This window comes from Paralichthys olivaceus, chromosome 24, assembly GCF_024713975.1.
Source record: "Paralichthys olivaceus isolate ysfri-2021 chromosome 24, ASM2471397v2, whole genome shotgun sequence".
Taxonomy (NCBI): domain Eukaryota; kingdom Metazoa; phylum Chordata; class Actinopteri; order Pleuronectiformes; family Paralichthyidae; genus Paralichthys; species Paralichthys olivaceus.
The window spans coordinates 492,456-516,351 of record NC_091116.1 but is presented as its reverse complement, the minus strand read 5'-3'; the positions used below and the strand labels follow the sequence as shown (position 1 = coordinate 516,351).

The 23,896-nt window shown below is 41.8% G+C and overlaps 2 protein-coding genes across 23 annotated transcripts; both read left to right on the top strand.

Annotated features, from left to right (window-relative positions):
* The first annotated feature begins 1,962 nt into the window (after nt 1-1,962).
* Nucleotides 1,963-7,999, top strand: LOC109640070 (sodium/myo-inositol cotransporter-like). The gene is made up of 5 exons (XM_069520497.1): nt 1,963-2,100; nt 4,074-5,055; nt 5,144-5,339; nt 5,508-5,635; nt 5,721-7,999. Exons 2-5 carry the CDS (start codon nt 4,422-4,424, stop codon nt 6,923-6,925), a joined length of 2,163 nt encoding a protein of 720 aa, XP_069376598.1. The 5' UTR covers nt 1,963-2,100; nt 4,074-4,421; the 3' UTR covers nt 6,926-7,999.
* Nucleotides 8,000-10,085: 2,086 nt separating this feature from the next.
* ddx3xb (DEAD-box helicase 3 X-linked b) lies at nt 10,086-21,925 on the top strand. 22 transcript variants are annotated; one of them, XM_069520563.1, is made up of 20 exons: nt 10,409-10,721; nt 12,386-12,452; nt 13,192-13,239; nt 13,551-13,610; nt 13,933-14,130; nt 14,612-14,708; nt 14,876-14,992; nt 15,429-15,528; nt 15,628-15,763; nt 15,861-15,958; nt 16,208-16,306; nt 16,388-16,548; nt 16,676-16,820; nt 16,928-17,072; nt 17,679-17,729; nt 19,472-19,653; nt 19,747-19,864; nt 19,983-20,136; nt 20,231-20,355; nt 20,687-21,925. In XM_069520563.1, the coding sequence occupies exons 1-20, from the start codon at nt 10,677-10,679 to the stop codon at nt 20,764-20,766; spliced, it is 2,226 nt and encodes a 741-aa protein (XP_069376664.1). In that variant the 5' UTR covers nt 10,409-10,676; the 3' UTR covers nt 20,767-21,925. The 22 variants fall into 22 exon arrangements, with proteins under 22 accessions (XP_069376669.1, XP_069376674.1, XP_069376671.1 ...); XM_069520562.1 differs by having other exon boundaries at nt 14,606-14,708; XM_069520558.1 differs by having other exon boundaries at nt 13,933-14,166; nt 14,606-14,708.
* The last annotated feature ends 1,971 nt before the right edge of the window (nt 21,926-23,896 follow it).

Sequence of the window (23,896 nt, the reverse complement as noted above, 5' to 3'; positions counted from 1 at the left end):
TTCATTCTTATACCAGATAAATAATGGGAGACAATAAAAATATACACTTGACTTTGACTTTATTTGGATACGACAACATGACTGAAGTTGAGGTTCCCCCCAACATTAAATTAAATTGACAAAAGAAACCAAATTTTCATTTATAAGGTTTAAATATAATTTTACCATTAACTGTGACTAAAGACAATAAATCCATGCCCATTTTGTCGTCACAGCATCTAACCACACATGAAATAAATAATCTATTAGAAACTATTACTATAGATACTATCTTCAAATGTGGGATTTTAGATAAATCTAGTGTGTCAGGAGTTTTACATGGTGAAACAATATGCAGTTGTTGCACGCCAGTAGTTTTGCATGTGGCTTCACTGTCCAGACAGGTGAACACACTGTTGTAGAGGTAGATTGTGGAAGTGTTCTCTTCTGGTATGTTTCTATTTGGAAATGAGTTTTCCCCGAACGCCAGTAAAACGTCTCTTTGACTTTTCCTCCTCTGGGCTTCTGTCTGTCAAGGGCTCCATGGTGCTGCTTAGCTTTCAGGACCATCTAGTGGCTGAACAGCCACAGCAGGAAGGTACTGTGGAGCTGCTTTTGGATCTGCACTGAAGTGTGGGCACTTTCCAGAAATGTGGTAGTGCTGCATGTGAGAACGCAAATGTCCGACTCCTCACAGTCTCCAGTTCCCCCCCATGTGCAGAAATTGCCCAAGTGAGCCCATGTGAGGTAAATGTCCTAGAAAGAAAACAAATATGTCAGGATGAAAAATTAGAGCCGTAAGTAGAAGACGCAGACGGACATGTCAACTTGGACAAACGATCAGATTCGATAGCTCTTGGGCGGAAGGGCCACCCCCCCACCTGACAATCTCCTGCAGCTTTGTTCACACGTAAAAGATAAACTCAATACTCAGAAAAATTTTAACCCACGTGAGAAATCCGTGGACACTCCGGACAAGAAGTGAGATATTGACACTTGGTCAAATCAGTGACAAATCAACTCCACGGAGATCACGAAAAGTGCAAAATCACGGTGCGTGTGCAGGAACAACACTCTAGATGTCATGGTAAGGTCACTCCTGAGTCGGTTGTGGGTAATGAGGTGGTCACACTCACAACACACACACACACCATGCACACACCTCAAGCACCTCAGAATAAAACATTTTGCATGCAAAAAATAAGCTTGTGCAGCTGAAAATGTGCATGCAAAGTGAATATTTGCAAACGGCGCACACTCACTCATGCAGACACAGTTGTCACATTGTACTGAACAGGTGGGTTTATGAGTAACACTCTGTGTGTGTGTGTGTGTGTGTGTGTGTGTGTGTGTGTGTGTGTGTGTGTGTGTGTGTGTGTGTGTGATCAGTGTCCGCTGCTTGTGTTCCCTAGTTGGAAAATATCAAACTCTCACAATGTTTGGTTTGGAGATCGGAGTCATGTGCTGGAACTAGTAGACTGGAATGCAGCGACATATCAAGTACAGTAAGATTCCAGGGAGGGTGACTAAGTTAGAGGAAATATGTAGAAGAAGAATAGAAAACTTTTGTCATCTAGAAATGATGAAGACGTCTTTTAAAACGGTAAATGTGCTGCACAATATCATGAACTTTTCTCATTGCGTTTTTGTTAAGTCTGCTTAAATCAACTTAAATTTAAAATACCACTGATTTTTTCTTCTTCTATGGTTTAATTATTTGTGTATGTATATGTTATGCTTTTTATTCATCTTATTCTATTTGTTTTATGAAACTTTTGTGTTGATTACAAGTATTTATTATATTTATATTTATTAATTTGATTAGTGCAAAATGCAATAGTGCAAATAAGGATTGAGAGTGCAACAAAAATGTGTTGAACTGTATCACTGATAGGAGGCATCATCATCATCTTCATCTTCATCATCTGTGGCTGATCCTCCACTCAGGTGCTGATGATGCTGCAGCTGTGGGCGGGGCCTCCAGCTGCCTTTATTAGAGTGAGGATCCTGCACCATCTGCAGACTGGAGCTCGAACCAGTTCTGACGTGTTTCTGAAGAACCTTCCTCTTTACACACAAACTGGGAAACGACTGGAGCAGCAGAAAAGTACAGAACAGCAGGTGAGTGTCTCTGGAATTCAACTTGAACTGCGACCTGCGCAGATCAGTTGTTTTATCCTTTTTCATTCATACCAACTGTGTTCTCCATTGAAACTTCTGTTCTTCTGTTCAATCTAGAAATGTACAAAATCCTAAGCAAAGTGCCATGTAAATACATTTGATTATTATTATTATTTTAAACATGATGAATGAATTGTGCAGTTTTACAGAAATGAAGCTCAGTAAAAGATGTGATCATAGAATAATATTCATAGTAACATTAAATGTTACAAAAAAGAATGTATATGAATATTCTAAGTATATTTTATGTCTCTGCATTATATTCCTACATGCAGTGCCAGAAAACTCCCTTAGAAAAGATTTGTTTTATTTTATCAATCAAAATAAAACACTAACCCCCTGTTCTCGTGTACAGTCAAAGATAGTGAGATTATATGAAGCCTTTAGATTTATGATTAATATATATTCATGCAGAACAGACATGAGTCCACATGTGTAGTTAAATGGAATAAAATAGTGAAAACCCACATGTGCAACCACTGAACTTCACTGTATTTCATGGAACACGTTGCTGCTCATTTGACAAAGTGTTTGTTTGTTATCAAAACCTCTGTTTGCCCAGAATTCCCCTCAGGACGTCTTATTAACGTTGTAGTCTTTGTTTAAAATCAAGATAAACTCTGCAATTATTGACAATTCTGCATTTCTTGTGGTGAGGAAGTGTCACTGGTGACATTGTTCCCAGTGGCAGTGGAAAGTTTTCCTGCTGCCGATGTAGTAAGGTGATTGGATCAGTGTGGAGAGATTTAGATTTTCCACAGACTAGTTGTCCTCCACAGAGCAGATTCACATTAAACAAATACAAACACAGCTCTGATACCACAGTCCTGTAACAAGGCCACTGAAGTATTGACTAGAGAGCAGCTCAGTTGTGACCCCTCACCTCTGCTGACATCAGTTCACCAGCCTGCCTTTTGCTTGTCAGGTGTGTGGTTCAAGAGGGTTGTCAGCTCCTCGGAAGCTCCCATGTCCTGTACACTGTAAAGCTCGAGTCGTATTTATGTCTTTAGACAACGACTCGACATGCACGTCAATCATACAACATCTGTGTATGGAGACACAGTGATTAGAGGCTACAATTTAGAACTGATTGTAAAATTATGGGAATTGGTTTCATTAGCCATTCAAGCACCAAAGGTTCTAAGTTGTTGTTCCCAGTTGAGGTGAACCAAAACTCATTTTTCAGGTTTTGTGTGTTGCATATAATAAAACAGTCAGACCACCATCTCCCACCTCAAGCTCTGTGGCTTTAAATAAACACGTTTTCTGTGTTTGTTCAGCTTGCAGGGTATTGCTCAAATACACTTGGCAAGATTTTCCTCTTTTGCACAGTAGGATTTGATTTGATGAAAGATACTACTAAGTGGCATGATGGGTCATGTTAAATGTAAGGATAAACCAATACAAAGCATCAAATCAGCTCTTGCACTCAGCACATACTTTTGGCATGAGTACTAAAGAGTGTTCCAACAACCTCTCGCGGCTCCTTTGCAATAAAGACACACAAAAAATGTTCATTTATGTGAATTTATACTTTTTGCAACAGCTCAATTAGAATCTACTGTATTTCTGTACCAGTAATGTGATTATTATTTAGGAAACCCATGAGAACACGATTTGATATTTATGTAACCGCAGCAGTTTGACTTGTCTGGGCTCGTCTAACAACCAGACTCATGTCGATTAGTCTCCGACAGAACAATGCTTTCTTTTATCAAAAGAGCTTCATTCACACACTCTTAGGTTGAAGATCAAGTATTGATAACTTACTGTGATGTTGCTGCATGTTGCGCAGCTTTTTCCACTTTTTCTAAAATATGTTTCCCAAGAGTTTTCCTATTGTCTGATCCTACAGAATCATTTGCATTGCTTCGGAGATAAAAACATTTCGTTGCATCTGCTCTCTGTTGCAGGATCAAGATGACCTCTCTCTCTATTGGCTGCCTCAGTGGAAACTCTGATACAATGCACACCATTTTATTAAGCCGCCCAGCCACAACCTGTGTCGATTCCCAAAGCTGAGGTTCACTGCAAAGGTTCAGAACTGCCAGAAGGAACGATATTCACAGGCTTCCCCTTTAAAATTGCTTTGTATAAATAATAATGTGCAGATAAATGTTGATGATTAATTTGTTTCCCACCCATCAAAAAACATTTTCAATGTTAGTTGTGAGAAAGTGTGTCAAAACTTGATTTAAAGTGCAATCAGGAAACAACGGCCCTACTCTCAGAAATTAACTGTTTAACAGCCACGTTCAAACATGGCTGCCACCATGGAAGTGGCAGATGTCGCCGTCGTGGCAATCTACTTCATCCTGGTGCTTGCGATTGGCTTCCTGGCCATGTGGAAAGCCAATCGCAGCACAGTTAGCGGTTACTTCCTCGCAGGGCGCTCCATGAATTGGGCGGCTATCGGAGCGTCTCTGTTTGTCAGCAACATAGGAAGTGAGCATTTTATTGGACTTGCTGGATCCGGCGCTGCTAGTGGGTTAAGCGTTGCTGCATGGGAGTTAAATGCCCTGTTATTGCTCCAATTGTTAGGCTGGATGTTCATCCCTGTCTATATTCAGTCAGGGGTTTACACCATGCCAGAGTATCTGTCCAAACGCTACGGAGGGAGACGACTGAAGGTGTATTTTGCAGTGTTGTCTCTCGTCCTCTACATCTTCACCAAGCTATCCGTTGACCTCTATGCCGGAGCCTTGTTTATCCAGGAATCACTGGGGTGGAACCTCTACTTGTCAATCATCCTGCTCATCACCATGACCGCTTTTCTGACGGTCACTGGAGGTTTGGTCGCCGTCATCTACACAGATACAGTCCAGGCTTTCCTCATGATCAGCGGAGCACTGTGTCTCACCGGCATCAGCCTCGTCAAAGTGGGAGGACTTGAAGGTCTGAAGTGTATTGAAGTTTTATCATTTAAACCATGTTCCAGTGTACTTTCCTATTTGTTAACCAAGTCCTTCCATGTCAATTTAAGGGGTAAGAATCAAGTACATGCAGGCGTCACCAAACATCACTGCCATCTTGCTGTCTTCACCCAATCTGACGTATTCTGAATCCTGCCACCAACACCTCAACCCAAAACCAGATGCGTTGAAGATCCTTCGAGGACCAAGGGATCCAGACCTGCCCTGGCCTGGTTTTTTGCTGGGCCAGACTCCTGCCTCCATTTGGTAATCGTCCAAGACTTTTTATGAAGTCGTAGGGTTCCAGTTCTGCGTAGAATTATATCAAACTATTCATGGTCTCCAGAAGACGTGTCCCATCAGCTTTGTCATAATGCAGCTTGACTGTGTTGCAGACTAGTTGTTGCCTCTAATGACCCTCACTGTGTGTTCCAGGTACTGGTGTACAGATCAAGTGATTGTACAGCGGGTTCTGGCAGCCAAGAACATCGCCCACGCCAAAGGTTCGACCATCATGGCCGGCGTCCTGAAAATCCTGCCGATGTTTGTCATCGTCATCCCAGGTAAAAACATTGATTGATTTTTTAACCACCTTGAGTCCTGGCTGTTAATAATAAACGTCTGATTAATTTCTCATCATTATTCTAGGGATGATTTCCAGGATCTTCTTTGCTGATGAGTTGGCGTGTATCAGTCCAGAGCACTGCATGGAAGTGTGCGGCTCTGCAGCTGGCTGTAGCAACGTGGCTTACCCGCGGCTCGTCATGTCCGTGATGCCGGTCGGCCTCCGCGGCCTGATGATGGCTGTCATGATCGCAGCTCTAATGAGCGACTTGGACTCCATCTTCAACTCAGCGAGCACCATATTCACGCTGGATATTTACAAGATGCTACGGAAGAAGGTGTCCTCAAGAGAGCTGGTGATAGTTGGAAGACTGTTTGTGGTTGTTATGGTGATCATCAGCATTGCGTGGGTACCCGTCATCATTGAGATGCAGGGAGGCCAGATGTTCTATTACATCCAAGAAGTATCAGATTACCTGACTCCACCTGTAGCTGCTATCTTCTTGCTTGGAGTCCTGTGGCATCGCTGCAATGAGACAGGGGCCTTCTGGGGTGGGATGGTGGGGTTCACCATTGGAGCGCTGCGTCTGGTGCTCGCACTTGTTTACCGTGAGCCACTCTGTGACCAGCCCGACGAGCGGCCATCTTTCATCAAAGATGTCCATTTCATGTATGTGGCGGTCATCTTGTTTTGGTTGTCAGCTTTAGTCGCTATTGTTGTGAGTCTCTGCACTGCTCCACCCACAAAAGAACAAATCAGAACAACGACTCTGTGGGGGTTGAACAAGAGAAAGAAGCTAAAACAGAAAGAAAAGGCGGAAGAAGACATGCACACTTTGAAGCCTCTTTACCATGGAAACCTAAATGGAGACAGTGTTCTTCGTAAAGCAAATTGCACAGACCACCTAAACAAGCACAATGGCATTGAAACCAATCATGAAAATGCTGAATCATTTACTGTCCAGCCAATCCAGAATGCTTGCTTTACAGTGAATACAGACCCCAAAATGGCAGAAGGAGACGGAAGAGGAGGGAGGAATGAGGAGGAGGAAGAGGGGGGCTGCTTTGAGGCAGGAGGAGCGGAGACAAGGAGGTACATGAAGGTTTTAGAGTGGGTGTGTGGCTTCAAGGAGAAAGCGTCCGGAGATCAGGTCATTACAACTGAGGAACAGGAGAGGATGGTAGATGAGCTTCTCCATGAACCTCAGCGAATCAGAATCATCCTGAACATAGGGATGGTGCTTATTTGCTCTGTGGGGATTTTTTTCTTTATCTATTTCTCCTTATAGGCTCCATTAACTCCAAATCATGGGCCTGGGTAATGAATTACTTTCACACATTAGCAAAACACCCAGGGAAGCTGGAGCACCCCACTATCTGCTGTGATCTATCATGTACTTCATCAACATTAGTAAACACATTATCATTCCTTAGCAATAAACGATATGTGTGTCTTCCAGCGAAGTGTAAGCTGTCTTCTGAGGTAGATGTAACCTAGGGGGCTCTGGAACATGTCCAGTGCTTTGCTTACTGGCAGCTGCTCAGCCAATGATGTTTCACAACCAGAGTTTGGTGCTTGAGTTTATTCACATAACATACTGGGGTATTTTCCCCTTAAAGTTCAACTATGCTCAATCTTAGACATGTGCATGGAAAGGGTACGAGCCTTACATCCTAACAACTAATGCCAATAACCTTGAATATTTCTGGCCACGTTTTACAGTTTTGTGCAGGGAATTTGTGAACGCACTACATTTTGATTTAAAATCTCACTTCATTGGATGTGCAATGACACCACAGGGTGCTGTATGCTCACGTTAGCATGTAAATGCTTTTCATGATATGGAAATTCGTAGTGAATGTAACTTTGCCTTAAATTTGATTTTACTGGGCATGTATAACTCAACCCTATTGTGTTTTATATATTTTTTTTTCATGTTTTGTACCTGAAAGAGCAGTAATTTTCAACTCTTTATATAAGGTTAGAGATAATACCTTGTTATTACAGCACATGAATGATGTATTGTACATTTGTTACTGTTCAAACTGTTGAAAGGTGATGCAATGTTTCCTGAGCTGCACAAATAAGCATTTAATGTGATCTTGTCCTTGTTTTTTCTACTCTTTGTACAACTCGAACACTGCCTTCAACTCAAATACCTTTACTAAATGAACGAAAACTATAAAATCAGCTCAGTGATGGTTCAGGATGAACTCTATGAAAACAGGCGGAGGACATACACTACAAAAAGGTGATACTAGAATAGTCCATGCAATTCAAATGTGTCTTCCTGTATTTGTCGGTAGAGTTTTTACACCATCTGTTTTGCACAATTTAAAAATAAAAGGTTGGAACTACCTCAGTCAGTCTCCTGTCATTAAATGTCTGAGTTGCTGCTGCTCACTGTATTTGTCTCAGTTGAACTTGACTCCTTTTGGCACCCGCAGGTCATCTCCTAAAGGAAAGCAAACATCTAACAAAACTGGTCGTTCTGCTCCATTTAAAGCCTCCACCAGGATGTGTTCATGAGGGCTATTGTACGTCAAACATTGTAGAGTGTTCATAAACCACCTGCTCGACCTCGTCTGCTTTCTCTGAACTGATGTGCTTGATTGAGGATGGCCTGTAGTTTTAAAGACCTCTGTGAATGCAGAAGCAAAAAGTGAACGTTATTAAAGTAAAACTTGCTTAACAACTGATCGAGTGAGGCAGTTACATGTCATAACCCGCTGGTCATGGTATGCAAAGTAGATTTCCCATAGGCTACTTAAAAGCTCCACAGATAGCAAACATGCTGCAGCTTAGTCAGTTGAGATGTCATTGCCAAACAGACTCTGCTGCAGTGGAAAGTTACAGACTGGAGCTGGAAAGTTACAGGGTAAACCCATCCCACACGAGGCAACTGCAAAAAAATTACAAGAATGGCTGGAGTCTTTTTTTTCTTTCTGTCTTTGACTTCAGGGAACGTTTATCCCTCAAGGAAACAGATGATCGTCAAACTAAAGTGGAATAAAAGTCAGAATGAATGAAGGTGCACAAGTAATTAAAGCAGAAAAATTATAAATAAAGTGATACTACTTTGAGTACAGGAAAGGAACACTGCAAATATCTCAGCTATAGACAGAATATAAAGATGGACGACAGGGCTGCTCTCTCAAAGTGAAGCTCTAAGTCGCCACCTGGTGGCTGACTGCAGTATTGGTCATAAACCCTGCCTCCTCCATGTTAATGCGGTATCATAAACACAAGATAAAGGCTGAATCAAAGAGAAATGTTTTTCTTTGTATGCTTTGAACAAAAGTAAAACTACATTCCCCATCATGCAACCCAGCTACCAGTCAGCAGCATTAGGGAGAATATTTTGTTGAAGAATTAAACCCATAATAACAAAGATTATATCAGAGTTTACTCTTGTATGTACTGGTTAGTAACGTCTTATCTATGTGTGGACACATCACCAGTCTCTGCATGTATATGAATAAGCATTGCTATTATTTATTTGTATTATTTTATTATTGTTATTATCTCAATTATGTCCAGATTAATCTAAACATTAGTTTTACCTCAACCAGAAAAGATATAATTGCATGTTTCACACTGCAGGTGTATTGAAGGCACATGTGAAAGGGGCTAAAAGGTGACTGAATATATCATATTATCTGAAATAGTATTAGTGTCGATGCAGGGTGACTTGCTGTGGATTTTCTGCTCTGTGAGGTCTGTTCTTATTCCTTGATTTTCTCTTAAAATGAACTAATCAGCTCCTGTGATGCGTTCAATTTGAAAATATAGATGATATTCATTCCTAAATATTCATCTGTTGCTAGAAGATTTTTAGAATCAGTTTCTCTTGAAACGTGCACTTGTCTGCAGATTAAGTTCACATTTTACACGTCAAATTGATCTGAAAGGAATAATTTAAACTATTACAACTTGATTTCCTTAAACTCTGCAGTCTAAGTTGTAGCATGAAGAAATTATTCTGCAATGAGACCATGGCATCATTTCATTACAAAGTGTATATGGGTGTATATCATATTCAGTGTAAACCTTTTCTCAAAGCAAATCATATGGAATATAAATGTGTTGTATTAAAATCAGGCTGATTAATGCAGCAGTAATAGAACATAAACTGTGAATTCTGACTTGATATATTAATTAATTAATCTATATCAAAATAATCTATATCAAAATAAATAAAAAGGTGACAAGCGGTTCTGTATATTCTTTATTGCAATATTACAAAAGTTCTTTACTTTAATACTTTATACAGTATATAAGTATGGTTATAATATAAGTATTCTTCTCTGTTCAGCGATGACGTCACGATAAACTAGGGTTTAAAGTCTCGCGGTGTCTGGATTAATTATGACACAAGTCAAGTTAGCTTGTGTTAGCCGACAGCAGACCGGAAGTACAGGGATTTGGGGTTGCACTTTGGGGTTGCACTTTGGAATATTTTTAGTTTTTCCTTATATGAAATGCTTTTAAAAAAGTCATTACTGTCCACAGGTAAGAATGAATGCAGATCCATAGATAGACATTTAAGTGACTCTTCAATTAGGAGTTTCATATCAGCAAGTAAAAATCTCCTTGGTTGAGTTAAGATTTAATTCATAATTTTACGGCTATATTTGGATTGATAACACCATGAATATGTCACATTACATTTGGTACATATCCAGCACATTAACATATTGTCTGACGCTCGTCGGCTGACTTTTATTTTGGCGTCACCGGATGTGCTTTGCCGTTTCCCGCGTGCTAGCTCGACAGCCTCTCATCCCAGAAGCTAGAAGCGCAAAACCGAACAACAGCTGAGTTTGCACGAAGATCCTGCAAATCACCGCAACGTTGAATTCAACTGTAGCACCGGACACGGACACGCGTGACCGTCGAGAGCCGAAGAAACAACTGTCACCCGTGGAAACCTCGGAAACGGCGCAGGGAAGAAGCAGCGGCAGCGCGTCCAGCAACCCCCGGCAAACAAAGAGGTCCCCATCTTCAGCGACAACATTTTTCCTCCATATTCCATAGTTATGAGTCATGTGGCCATCGAGAATGCCCACGGCCTGGAGCAGCAGGTGAGCCGCGTCCTTTGCACGCGTGTTGCAGCGTCAGGCTTTTGGGGGAAAGTGTTAAAATGTCCGGGATGGATGTTAGCTTGCCGGCTAGCCCCCCATTAAAAGACACCGTCAACCAGATGCTATCGTGCTAGCTGGCCGCGGGTGCGCTTCATTCCGGCACCTAGATGGCCTAAAGTGGCGGGGCGGGGATAAGACACCAGGATGTGGAGAATGTTTGGGTTAGATTACTTGTTTGTTAGTGTTGCGTCAAGACTAATTTATAAACAGCAGCTGTTGCTAATACACGTGTCTGTTAGCTTAGCATGCAGATAAGCTAGTATATTGTAATAGGAAGCCTCATAACGAGTGACGTCCGTGTGTTCCCGTCGGGCCTCCCGAGTGAGCACATCAAACGCACCCCTGAACTATTATCTCCACTGCGTTTGTCGTGCAGCTCGATGCAATAATAAAATGGAGGTATGCGGGGATGCAGCTTGCGGGACTGACACGCAAACAATGCGGCGTTTGACACCGTGGCGCACCGCCCGCCTCGCAGTACGCAGCGTTGCACGGCTCGTCTCCGCTGCGTCCCGTTTAAAAAAATATTATCTGCGTCACCAGCAGCGTTGGTGCATTTGTGTGGCAGACTCCACTAAAAGTACTTTATGTTCCCAGGTGGTGTTTCAGAGATCAACGTGTAACAGGCGAGATGTTTGGAGGGAGTGATTTCATTAAAGCAAACAGCCTCTCGTCTCCCTCAGGATGCACACAAACAAATCTGCATCGATGAGGTTTTAACGCAGAAACTGATTCATTCTTCGCTAAATGTTGCCCAAAGGTTCCTGCCATCAAATGCACATCAGTCACTGACTGTTTGTAAAGATGGACGACGTGAAATGAAGCCACAATATCCTGGACACAGAGCGCTGCCATCTTGCACCGATGATGTCATCTGGAGATGGGGATGGGTGCCACGCTCGACCAATCGAGTCTCACCCTGTTTTATAGCATTGAATAACACATTTAGACCTTTTACCAAAGCAAATGTTGATGTTTAACACTTAATTGTGATTAAAAGGCATTTCTTCAAGTCCTTCCATTTGGAAATGAAACAGCATCATCCCAGACAGCGTGGCCATCTTGCACATTTAGAATCAAGAATCAGCCAACCTACTACTACTTAAAGTGACCATCTTTGAAAGAAGAGTATATTATGTGTACTAGTTTGACTTATATCCCATCTGCTAATGTGGAGGAGATGGGATTTATGACCTGTACTGCAGAGATGCTGTGGCATCAATCTTGCGGAGCCGTCATGTCACCCATCTTAATTTACAATGTATGGTTTGACCTTTAAGGTTGGTCCATGTCCCATCTGCTAACATGCAGGAGGCAGGGTTAACAATCTATACTGAAGCCAGCCACCAGGGGGGCAGTCAAGATGATTTGGCTTCACTTCTGGGAGCCTTCGTGTTCATCTTTCTATACAGTCTTTGAATGAACATGTAGACCATGAGTCATCACCTCTGTGGTGTATTTTACAGTTTTGAGTGGAAAAACTTTAATGGAAACACTTGGATACGGTTTAAGATGGATAGATGAAGAATAAGGCAAGAGTGCATTGTCTGGAGAAAATTAGTGTGTTAACTGTTTGTCCTCATTCTTTGTCTCTGTTTTTCCAGCTCGCTGTCCTCGACTTGAGTGCTGCAGATGGACAAATTGGAGGCAATAGCAGTAAGGAGGCAAAATGTATTAATATTTATTTTTATTTTATTTGTTTTTCTCTTATTCATCCATGTGCACGCACAGTCACAAACCTGGACGTCTTACCACCACAATTAATTAACAACGCTTGAAAAACTGGAGATATTCCTAAAAAACAACTTAGGAAGGACACAACATTTTCTACTACTACAAATTCCTTTCTACAAGTAAAAAATTCATTGTCACTGGTGCTCATGTGTTTCGCACCAAAAGTACCCTGATATACATAATCCTTGAAAGACATGGCGCTCTAATGCTATGTGCTGGACCCCTGGCAACTGCACACGTCTTGGGCAAGTGTGGGTTTCGTGCACAAACACCCTCACACATGGGCTGGTGAGTTGCTGTTTAGGCGGAGGTGGAGTTGTCGGTCACTATGAGGAGTAAAGAGGTCACCGTGCATGTGAAGAAGATAATTAATAATATATAGTGATATGGTTTAAAAAATCAACGGTTAAAATAATTTTAAAGAGAAAAGGTGCGCACAGGACAGCTAAAAGAAGACCTTTTCAACCAAGGAGCATAGGTTTCGTAGATATATATAAAAAGCATGTCTACAGGGCATCTTAAATTTCTTTCTTAAAATGCTTTTGCATTTTGTAGTTTCACGATCAGTGGTCGCCACAGTCACTGAGTGTCTATTTATATTTAATATTATTGTACATTCAGATTCTGAGACCTCAAAGGAAGGAAACTCAGTCACTGATGTTGTCTCTGTCTACAGGGCGATACATTCCTCCGCATTTACGGAACAAAGATGCTTCCAAAAATGGTGAGTGAGGTTTAGTTAAAGCTGTCCTGTGGAGTTTTCCTATTTACCTCCTACCTAACAATCACAAAGCCTCGATTTTGAACGTTTGAAATCGTTCACTGTTCTATCTCAGCGTCCACTTTACTTCTTCCTCGACCTATCAGTCAGTGCAATACTTCGAAACCGTCAACAGGATATGAGCCAAAACATTCCTCATTGTCAAATCAAAGCTGTGTGATGCTACAAGTGGCCAAAAACTCCACAAGGCACCTTTATTAACTGTATCTGTCACCGATGAAAAATCACAATTGAAACACTTTCTTCCCATCCAGCAGGAAATGCCTTCGCCGCTGGTCGACAAGGTGTCTACGCCATGGCGCCTCCAGCCAACTGTGAGTTTCTGCACTACTACCTCCACTTCCTCATTTGTTTGCTGCAAACAGAAATCTCTAGAAAACTATAAATACTTTTACATGTTAACTTTGCAGTAAACGCAATATATATATCATATATTAATTATTTTGTATAAGATTAGTAGAGATAAAGATTGTTGCAGTTTGCTGCTGTTAATTTTATCCCACAGAGAAAGAGGTAATAATGAATCTGTAATCTTGATCACTCTGTCATTGTGAAGAACTGAGATAATATCTGAGTCTCAGGTAAACATCAGTTCTCTGATACTTGGATCATTTTTTGTCCTCTCTCCATCCACAGTTGGTTGGGACGGAGGGCGCAACAACTTTGTAAATGGCTACCATGACAACCGCATGGCCGGCAACACATTTAACCGGGGCCCGCCTCGCATGGAGCGGGGAAGAGGCGGCGGAGGCGGTTACCGTGGTAACAGAGGAGGAGCCTTCAACCCCATTAACCCAGCACAGCCAATGGGATTTGGTTGCTTCGAAAACAAAGGTGGGATCCAGCATCCAAATGAGAGTTTCCTCTACAGTGCGTACATCTTAGTTTTTTTTCAGAACGTCTTTACCAATTACCATTTCAAACTGCAGTTATATGATTAATGTCTTTCCTTTTATGCCTCTGCGCAGCATTAACTGTGGCCAGGGGCATTATTTTCAGGTTGTTATCATATCCTTGTCATCCAAGGTCATCATATTGGAATTAAGGGAAGGGACAGACAGGGGTGACTTCTGTGAACATTCAAATAATTTAAATTATCCAAAATCAGAACCACAGAGAAGATGGAATGTTGCTGGTGACACTGTAGCACCTTTGTGGATCTGAAAATCTAAAATGAAAGCCAGGGAAAGTTAAAATCAAAAAAGTTTAAGGTGAAGAGTAAAGATTGCTCATGTTTCACTAACAACACTGAATGTATAAAAATGTGTCCTCTTCCATTGTTATGTTCATTCATTCCGTCATCTCTCAGATGCAGGTGGCTGGAACACAGCCAAGGACGCCTATAACAGTTTTGGTAACAACCGAGGGAAGTCTGCATTCTTCAATGACAGGGGCAACGCTAATAGAGGGAGGTAAGGACATGATAGTTTTTTCAAAAAAATCTTTGTCACTGTCCTGGAACAACTTTTAAGATTGAGATGCCACAGAAATGTGAAAATGCATTTCAGTTAGATGTGCAGAATTAAGAAAATGGCATCGCAGCATCATGCATCTTGTATCACGCATTTGTTATGCTCAGGTTCGAGCATGGCGGATTTGGTGGTGGAGGAGGAGGAGGAAACAGCCGCTGGGTAGAGGAGTCCCGAGATGAAGGGGATTGGTCCAAACCAACACCACGTAACGAACGCCTTGAACAGTGAGTCTGGGATTTTGTGTATTGAATACTTTAATAAACTTCAGTCAGGGAAATGGATGAACTGGATATTCACTACATAGATAAGTGAATTGTACAAAGAATTAAATTAGCCCTAGTGTTCATCTTTTTTTTTTAATATTATGTTTAAAACAATTAGTTGAATTTAGCAAACAATCATGATATCAGAATATCAGTCATCATTAAAACTGTCTTTTAGGGTTCGGAAATCACTGCAATGTTTTCCTAAACGTACAAAATGCTGCTGTCAAATAAAACAAAATGTTAGAGTGATAAAAAGTTGTATTTAAACAAATGTCACTGGTGAGTGGAGTAGAGTTTGACTTTTTTTGTGGAGGTAGCTTGACACTGCGTCAGATTATTTTCTGAATGTTGGACTAACCTGCTCTGCCTCTCTTCTTCTTTTGCTCCTCTGCAGTGAGCTGTTCTCTGCCAGTAACACGGGCATTAACTTTGAGAAATATGATGACATTCCTGTTGAGGCCACAGGGCAGAACTGCCCCCACCACATTGAGAGTGTGAGCTTCTGTGGTTGAATTAATCTATTAGAAATCTAACAGTACTATACATCAGCTGCACAGTTACATGAACATTGTGGTTGTGTTTGTGCTATGTAGTTCCAAGACGTGGACATGGGTGAGATTATCATGGGTAACATCGCTCTGAGTCGCTACACAAGACCGACCCCTGTCCAGAAATATGCCATTCCAATCGTCAAGTCAAAGAGAGATCTCATGGCATGCGCACAGACAGGTAGGACATACATGCATACTGTACATCTGTGCGTCACATCTTTTATATGTTGATGTTAGGTTCTTGAGATGATGCTGTCTTGGTTTTGTGTCTGCAGGTTCTGGAAAGACTGCAGCATTCCTGCTGCCGATTCTCAGCCAGATCTACACTGAGGGACCAGGAGAAGCTTTGAATGCAGCTAAAGCCTCTGGACAGGTAAAGGCTAAGTGTTCACTGTGCAGCTGCGTTTTTGCTGGACTGAAGAATTTCTATTTTGGAGGCACATATACTTGATTAGAACCATGTGACTCACCCTGACATACTGTGTAGTGGCCTGAACAGACACATTATTTCAAAGCGCACATTTGAGTTAGACGTGATGTCCGAGCCGCTGAAACAATCAGCCCTGTCCTGTGACTCCTGAACTAAACTTTTGTTTTGTGGTGTTTTATCTTTGTTATGCAGGAGAACGGGAAGTACGGACGTCGTAAGCAGTATCCAATGTCTCTGGTACTGGCTCCAACCAGAGAGCTGGCTTTGCAGATATATGATGAAGCCAGGAAGGTATGGGACATGCACACACATTAACCCTCCCTGCTCCCAATTATTTATCATTTATCTCTATCCTTCTTTTTCTATTTTTAGTTTTCCTACAGGTCCAGAGTGCGTCCCTGTGTTGTGTACGGAGGAGCGGACATTGGCCAGCAGATCAGAGATCTGGAGAGAGGCTGCCACCTACTGGTTGCTACACCAGGAAGACTGGTAGACATGATGGAGAGAGGCAAGATCGGACTGGACTACTGCAAGTAAGACATGGACAGGACGAGGGAGTGATGAATAAAATTGTATATTCTCTCAGTTTCATTTTATGAGGATTATTTAGAAATTAGCTTTATTTTGAAGGCTTCATCCTCTGCCTCTCCTTCACTTCAGCTACCTGGTCCTGGATGAAGCAGATCGCATGTTGGACATGGGATTCGAACCACAGATCAGGCGCATTGTCGAGCAGGACACCATGCCACACAAAGGCCTCCGGCAAACCATGATGTTCAGTGCTACCTTTCCTAAGGAGATCCAGGTGTGTTTGCAGTGACTTTAGTTCCTGCAATCAGTCCCTCTGGCTCCACCATTACAAAAACCCAGCGCTAAAATCTTTTGATGAGATTTGGTCTGCTCCTCCTGCAGATCCTGGCCAGGGATTTCCTGGAGGAGTACATCTTCCTGGCCGTGGGCAGAGTGGGTTCCACCTCAGAGAACATCACTCAGAAAGTGGTGTGGGTGGAAGAGAGCGATAAGAGGTCTTTCCTCCTGGACCTGCTCAGTGCTACAGGTGAGACAGTCACACAGCGAGAACTCGTAACCCTAACCTGTCAAGCTACTGCAAACACACAAATACATATACACAGTGCAGTTTTAATTGCTCTACCCTTTTACCATTGACGTACTGTCGTCCTTACATTTCAGCCTCTACATTACTATGTGTCTCATGTTTAAATCAAAGTAATGTCCATCAACATCCCATGTTCACATATTTCAGTGAAAATAGACACATTTCAACCTGGTACCATCAACACGAGTTAAAAACACACTGCCCAGATAAAATACGTTTCTTTTTTTATTTCTTTTCTTTCGCTTTGTGCAAGAAACATCCAGCAGAGCTTTTAGATCATAGTCATTTCATTCAATTATATTTTTCTTGGTCTGAGGAAGGCAGAAGAAATATTATTCCTACCCAAAAGGAATCAGCAAATATTCTTTTTTTTCTTTTCTTTTTTTTTTACAGTAACCCGTAAAGAAATTATCCATTTTCTTTTTCGTAGTAAAAGCGGTTATTTGGTCCTTGAGCAACATTAAACACACAGTTGGTTTTCTATTGGTATTGGTTCTATTTGAGTGCAGTTTACATGTTGGTGGTTTGGTGTGGTTTTATCCCAAGTCATCCCGAGCGAGGTACAGGACAATACGGGAGACAACATAGAGAAACCTGGTAAGATCCTCAATCAATGAACCTGTATCTTGTCATTCCATAGTTTAAATTAATATTGCTTGCCTTTATTATTCTTTTTTGTGGTTGAAGAATCCTGTGTTGCGTGTGTTTTTTAATTTAATTTATTTTGTTCTGTGAATCATTTCATGGGTCAGGTTTGCTCAGCTTAAACCAAACGTGCCTGTTGTGTGGTTGTTTTTCTTTTTGGACATCTCTTTGTGGTGTCCTCATGTCAGAACCAAATCCTTGATGGAGAGAGTGTGGTCATGTGGTGTTGTCAACAGCTAACAAGTGGATAAATGTTGGCCACTTTATAATCAGGTGGTAATGCCATTGGAACAGGAGCATTTGACCAGACTCTCTCCATCAGTGGCTCTCGCCGCAGTGCTGCCGATGCTGTTAGCTAGTTATTCTTGGTTATTTATTCACGCTGCACCCCCCACTGCCTGTTGCACAGAAGACGTAATTGTATTGTGATAAAAACAATGACTACATAAGATGCATGTTATCAAGATATAAGTGTCACATCATGGACTTTAAACTACCTGAAAGAGGACTCTCACGTACATGTTGTGCTTGACGGTAGTTGTGTCTTCTCGGCTTTCGGGCTAGCTGTCCATGGAAAGCTACACAAAAAGCACATGGGAAATAAAATCAACAAACACCAGGTTCACCAGCTTTCTCTGCCTCCTCTCTCACTTGAGCTTGGGGATTCATTTAAACGCCATTAGATTGACTGCTGCTTATTTTCTACCACATTCAGCGCCAGCAAAGTAAAAATACAGAACCCAAAAGCAGTTTAGCAACACACGTCGGCACCCCATTCAAAGCCTCCGACACGTACGTGTGAGTGCTGCATTATTAGTAGATGTACGACGTTCCAGAATCTGCTCAGAAACTGATTTGAAATACTTGTGTCATTGTGATGAAGCATGTTTCCTACGTTCAAGTCCTTTCTTTTTTAAAAGTAACTGATAGAGTAAGTTGGGGAATTGCGTGTTAAGCACAATGACCTGGGATTTCTGTGTGCAATATGTGATATTTGTGCCACAGTCTATTAGTTACAAGTCAGATCCACAGCGTGTTGTGAAATACAAAGTCTGATGCTTATTTTTTGCTGTGTCATGAGCAGCCTTAAGGATTGAAAGGTCATCTAAGCTCCTTAGAGAAATGCACTGAGCTCCGCAGCACCTCCGTATTTTCTCCGGAGGAGGTGTATGTGTGAATGCAAATGTCCGAGTGACTTTATCCACCTGGCCTCCTAGTATGATGTCCATAGAAGTCGATGTGTGAACACAGCAGGGGATCCCCCGCTGGAGTCACCATGAGTGAGTGGTGAAAAAAACAATCTAACAAAAAACCAACTTCCTCCCAGTGAAAGAGCGGTGACACACATGTAGAAAACACCGAAGTCATCTCTGAAAACGTCTCTAGTGTTTGACTTCATTTACAAGAGAAGAATGAAAAGTAACTAACCCTAAGATGCATTCAATTTTATATCCTGCTGATCTCCAAAAAATGATTCCTCATTATTTTTGGTGACCCCCTGATTCTTCTAGTGCAGAAGACAAACCAATCAAGGCCTTCATTCATAAAATGTCATATTTCATCCGAGCTTTAAACATAGAAACCACTTTATTCTCAGCCACTTAAAATCTGCCGTTTGTGTTGGTATGACCACCATGATCATCAACTCACCTTCAGTGATTAACCTCTGATGTCTTTTTCTCTCGGTTCATCAGGCAAGGACTCGTTGACTCTGGTTTTTGTGGAGACCAAGAAAGGCGCCGATGCCTTGGAGGACTTCCTGTATCGGGAGGGCTACGCCTGCACCAGTATCCATGGTGACCGCTCCCAGAGAGACCGCGAAGAGGCCCTCAGCCAGTTCAGATCAGGAAAATGCCCCATTCTGGTTGCCACAGCGGTCAGTTACTGAAAAACGTATAGACAGTGGCGGTAATGCTAACTCTGCATTGATATTGATTGAATATTTTGTCTTTTTGTCTTGTGTACTCAGGTGGCAGCTCGGGGGCTGGACATCTCCAACGTGAAGCATGTTATTAACTTTGACCTGCCCAGCGACATAGAGGAGTACGTCCACCGCATCGGACGTACAGGACGAGTTGGAAACCTGGGTAAGACTCCAGCTAATGTCAGTGGAAATACAACATAACGTCTGGTGCATGATCTTTCAGCATTTTGAGCCACACCTCACAAATCGCTGCGATTACCATGATTCTTTTTTCCCTGTAGGACTGGCCACATCGTTCTTCAATGATAAGAACGGGAACATCACTAAAGACCTGCTGGACATCCTCGTAGAGGCCAAACAGGAAGTTCCCTCTTGGCTTGAGAGCTTGGCCTATGAGCACCAGCATAAGAGCAGCAACAGAGGACGCTCTAAGAGGTAAACATACTCTAAATCTTAGTTGTCACGTAAAGGCTGCACTGTTTTACTATTCCATATTTGATACAAATAACGTATTTGATTTCACCACCAGGTTCGCTGGAGGGTTCGGAGCACGTGACTATCGTCAGACGGCCGCTGGAGCAAACACCGGAGGGTTTGGCGGACGCGGAGGTCGCAACCAGTCAGGACATGGAGCAACCCGAGGCTTTGGAGGAGGTGAGGATCTGTCCAATATCACATAACCGATATATGGTCATTCTTCAAATGCCAAGAATTTATGAAAAATGTTCCTAAAATAAATTTGGTAAATATGGTCCCTCTGGCATTTACTCTGTACGTACATTATACACATTTGAATGTCCAGTTTTATGCTACCTATTACCAGACTGTGTGTTCATTTAAAGCTCATTTTAACCCATGAAGAACGAAGGCACAGGATAAAGACACACTCCTCAACCTAAGCATAAAACCTGCAGGTTTTCTGAAAAGCTGGCTCCTTTATTATGTCTCTTTATTTATCAGTTTCCTCCTCTGTTTCTTGTCTCAGGTGGTTTTGGAAACTTCTACACCAGTGACGGATACGGCGGCAACTACTCGCACTCTCAAGTTGACTGGTGGGGCAACTAGGTTCCTCCTCTCTCCTCCATCCCTTCTCCTTCACTCATTCTTCTTTCTTCTTCTCACTCATCCTCATTCCTTTCCTCACACTGTCTGCACTCCATCTGTCTACATCCCCTCCATAAAGAATCCATGTGCATGTTATTGGACTATTTATACTCGTTTATATAGCCCCCCCTTCCATCTTTATGCGCTAAGATCTTTTAATTCCTCTTCTTTCCATCTCGCCCTTCGTCGTTACAGTTTTCCGTTTGGTTTTTGATTTCTTAGTTCCTGATGACTCTCGCCTCTTACAATTGGCCACAGTTTAAAAGGATTCTTCATTTTAGCGGGTTATTTTTTAGCCACAGGTTTACTTCAAGCTAGCAACATCCTTTGTTTTCAGCAAGGACATTTTAAAGTATTTTCCCCTCTGTGACACGTCTGAAGAGAAAAAACCAGTTATAAAGTTTTACGTGTTCTTTTATATGATACACACAAGATTGACAGTGTGTGGACTTCTACATTACAGTAGTAGAAGACCAGAGGGATATTCATTTATGTCAGTTTAAGATTTTAGTTTTGGCTTTATTATTTTTTTCTGTATTCACCCAAAGCCAGCTTCCTGTGTCCCTCCACACGCCATCTTTGTATGTAGTAACGCATGGCCATGTTGTAAATCACCGGCCAGGAACTTTTCTAAAACATAGCGCGGAGAAAGGTGAGGCTGAGGTGTACTTCACTTACACGACAGATTCTTAAAATGGGCTAAAGAAACCGCAAAAATGTGTTTTTTTTGTCACCTTTTTAAAACATTCGTTTTGAGAAAAATGTCTGGCAGAGACTGAAGAGACGAGGAGCTGGGGCGCTTCCAGTGGTTGTTAATATCACAATGACAAATAGCATTTCTTTGTTTGAAGCAAAACATAATGGAGAATCATTTGTTTCTGTACTGTGCCTTTCAGCAGTTGAACTTTTGTCCCTTATTTCCATTGTTTTTATTGCCATTATGCTTTACTGGCCACAAGTATCGGCCAACTGTGACTGAAAAAATGTGTATTCAATGTCATGTATGGGTTCAGTCATGTTTTCTTTATTTCTATTTGGAAGGAAACAAACTAGGCTTGAACTAAATCAAACCTTGGCAAAAAAAAAAAAACTAAATAAAATCTGTGGTGAGGAACCTCAACACTGTTCCTTATCTGTCTATTGGAGTTCAAATTCATCTGGAGGTCTCTGATGAGCTGATTCCCAACTGCGTATTACCACTGTCACCACGTTTCTGTACTTTTTGAACATACCCCCATCCAGAGCCACTAAAAAGGATTAAAAAAAACATTACATTTGGCTTAATTAGGCAGTAAATAGAGATAACAGCAGTGGTTTTATGCCTTTGGGAAACAAAGTCCGACTCATTGACCTGTATGTCACATCTATAGCTCTGGTTTGAGCTCGAGTTTGAGTTTCTCAAAACCATGTTGTCACTAACTGTTGGGTCACAGTTCGACAGGGAGTCACTGAGAGAGAGTTTGGTTGTGCTGTGCAGCAGCAGATGCGTCGTGTTGCATTCCGCAGTGTTTACCTTCAAATATGTGGTTGTAATTGTAGAGATGATCCTCAAAGTGTTATGTTAGATTTGTCCTGTTGCAGTTAAGTTTTTAGCATCAAGAATCTTTCGGCTATGAAAATCTTGCAAGATTTGAGTCTCTTGAATTTGAAACCACATCCTACAGTGATGCCAAAGCAGCACTATAAAAATGTTACTTAAAACCACAACATGGCTGCTGCTGCTGAAAACAACAGTTATGAAACTTCATCAGTGACTCTGGATGTTCATCTGACTCTTAGTGCCACCATGCTCTTGGGAAACTGGCTCCGCTTCCACCACAAACATTGAAAAGCCCTTGTTTGCCAAAAAGCTTCTTTCAAGGGGATACACAACTTAAAAAAACGGCTATAATAGTACAAAAAAAAATCTTGCTCACTCTATCCTGGAGAGTTACATGAAGAGTCTTCTCTAAAATAAGTAATTCCAGTTTATTTGTTAGGTCTTACAGATCTGTTGATGTCGGGTATAAAAGTAGAGAATCTGTAGCCTAATCTGTTTCACAGCAGGGAGATGCTGGGGCTTCTGGGAGATATAACCACACGTCTGTAGCACATTTTAATCATCGTGTCGTCATCGTGTCTTACTGTGCTGTATTCCACCCATGTCTACTCGGCTTTAGATTGTAGGTGCTTTAATTGCTTTGAACGTATATGAGTCTCATCACTTTTTTTTCTAATGAAGTCAAATTCTCCACTGCAACGTTTCAAAGATACCAGCCAAAATTTTCGCGAGTAGCTTTTAAAGGCAACACACGTCGGAGTCATTTCATGTTGCTTCACAGCCGCTGCACCGTCACTTTCTACGTAAGCTGCACACCAGCAGCATGTTGGCATTAGTGATTTTATTTTACTTGCATCAAAGTGCAACTGTTCATTCCAGCTACTGCGACTTAACTGTCGCTTCCTTCCTGTGCGTCTATGTTATTGTGAAATGATGCAACACTGCTGGTGTGTGCTACACTTTGACAAATCTCGGAGCCACTCCGCTATTGTCTAAGGATAAATGATCCTCTGGGGGCAACGGCCAATTTTTGGGGCTGCCAACATGCCAACATGCGTCCAATGCATTTATTTGTATCATACAAAGAGGGATGCGTATTCAAGACATTTTTGGCTGATCTCTATGAACAGCTATGCATCTGAGTGCAAATAAGTACAAAAACGATAGTCAATGCGTTTCGTTCAATGTGGTCCTGCTCTTTATCTCCCCACACATACTGTTTACAGGCAAGCAACTAAAACCTGCTCAAAGTCTGGTCCCTCTACAGATTCTGCATATTCACATGCAGAATCTGTTTATAGAGAATACGCTTTGGCCAAACGCTGTCCCACGTTATCCTAAAGAATCCTTGCGTCTGCATAGCACAGTAAGATATAGGACGGATAAAGTGTGCTAATGGACAAGTGGCATAAAAAACACTTGATATATATTTAATGCTTAATACCTGGTTAGCCCCACTTTGCTCTGCCATGGAACCAGGCTACAAGTAGCAGTTGACCTGCACCCATGATGTCCGTGTTTGGTCCCAGTTTGAACATATAAGAGAAACTC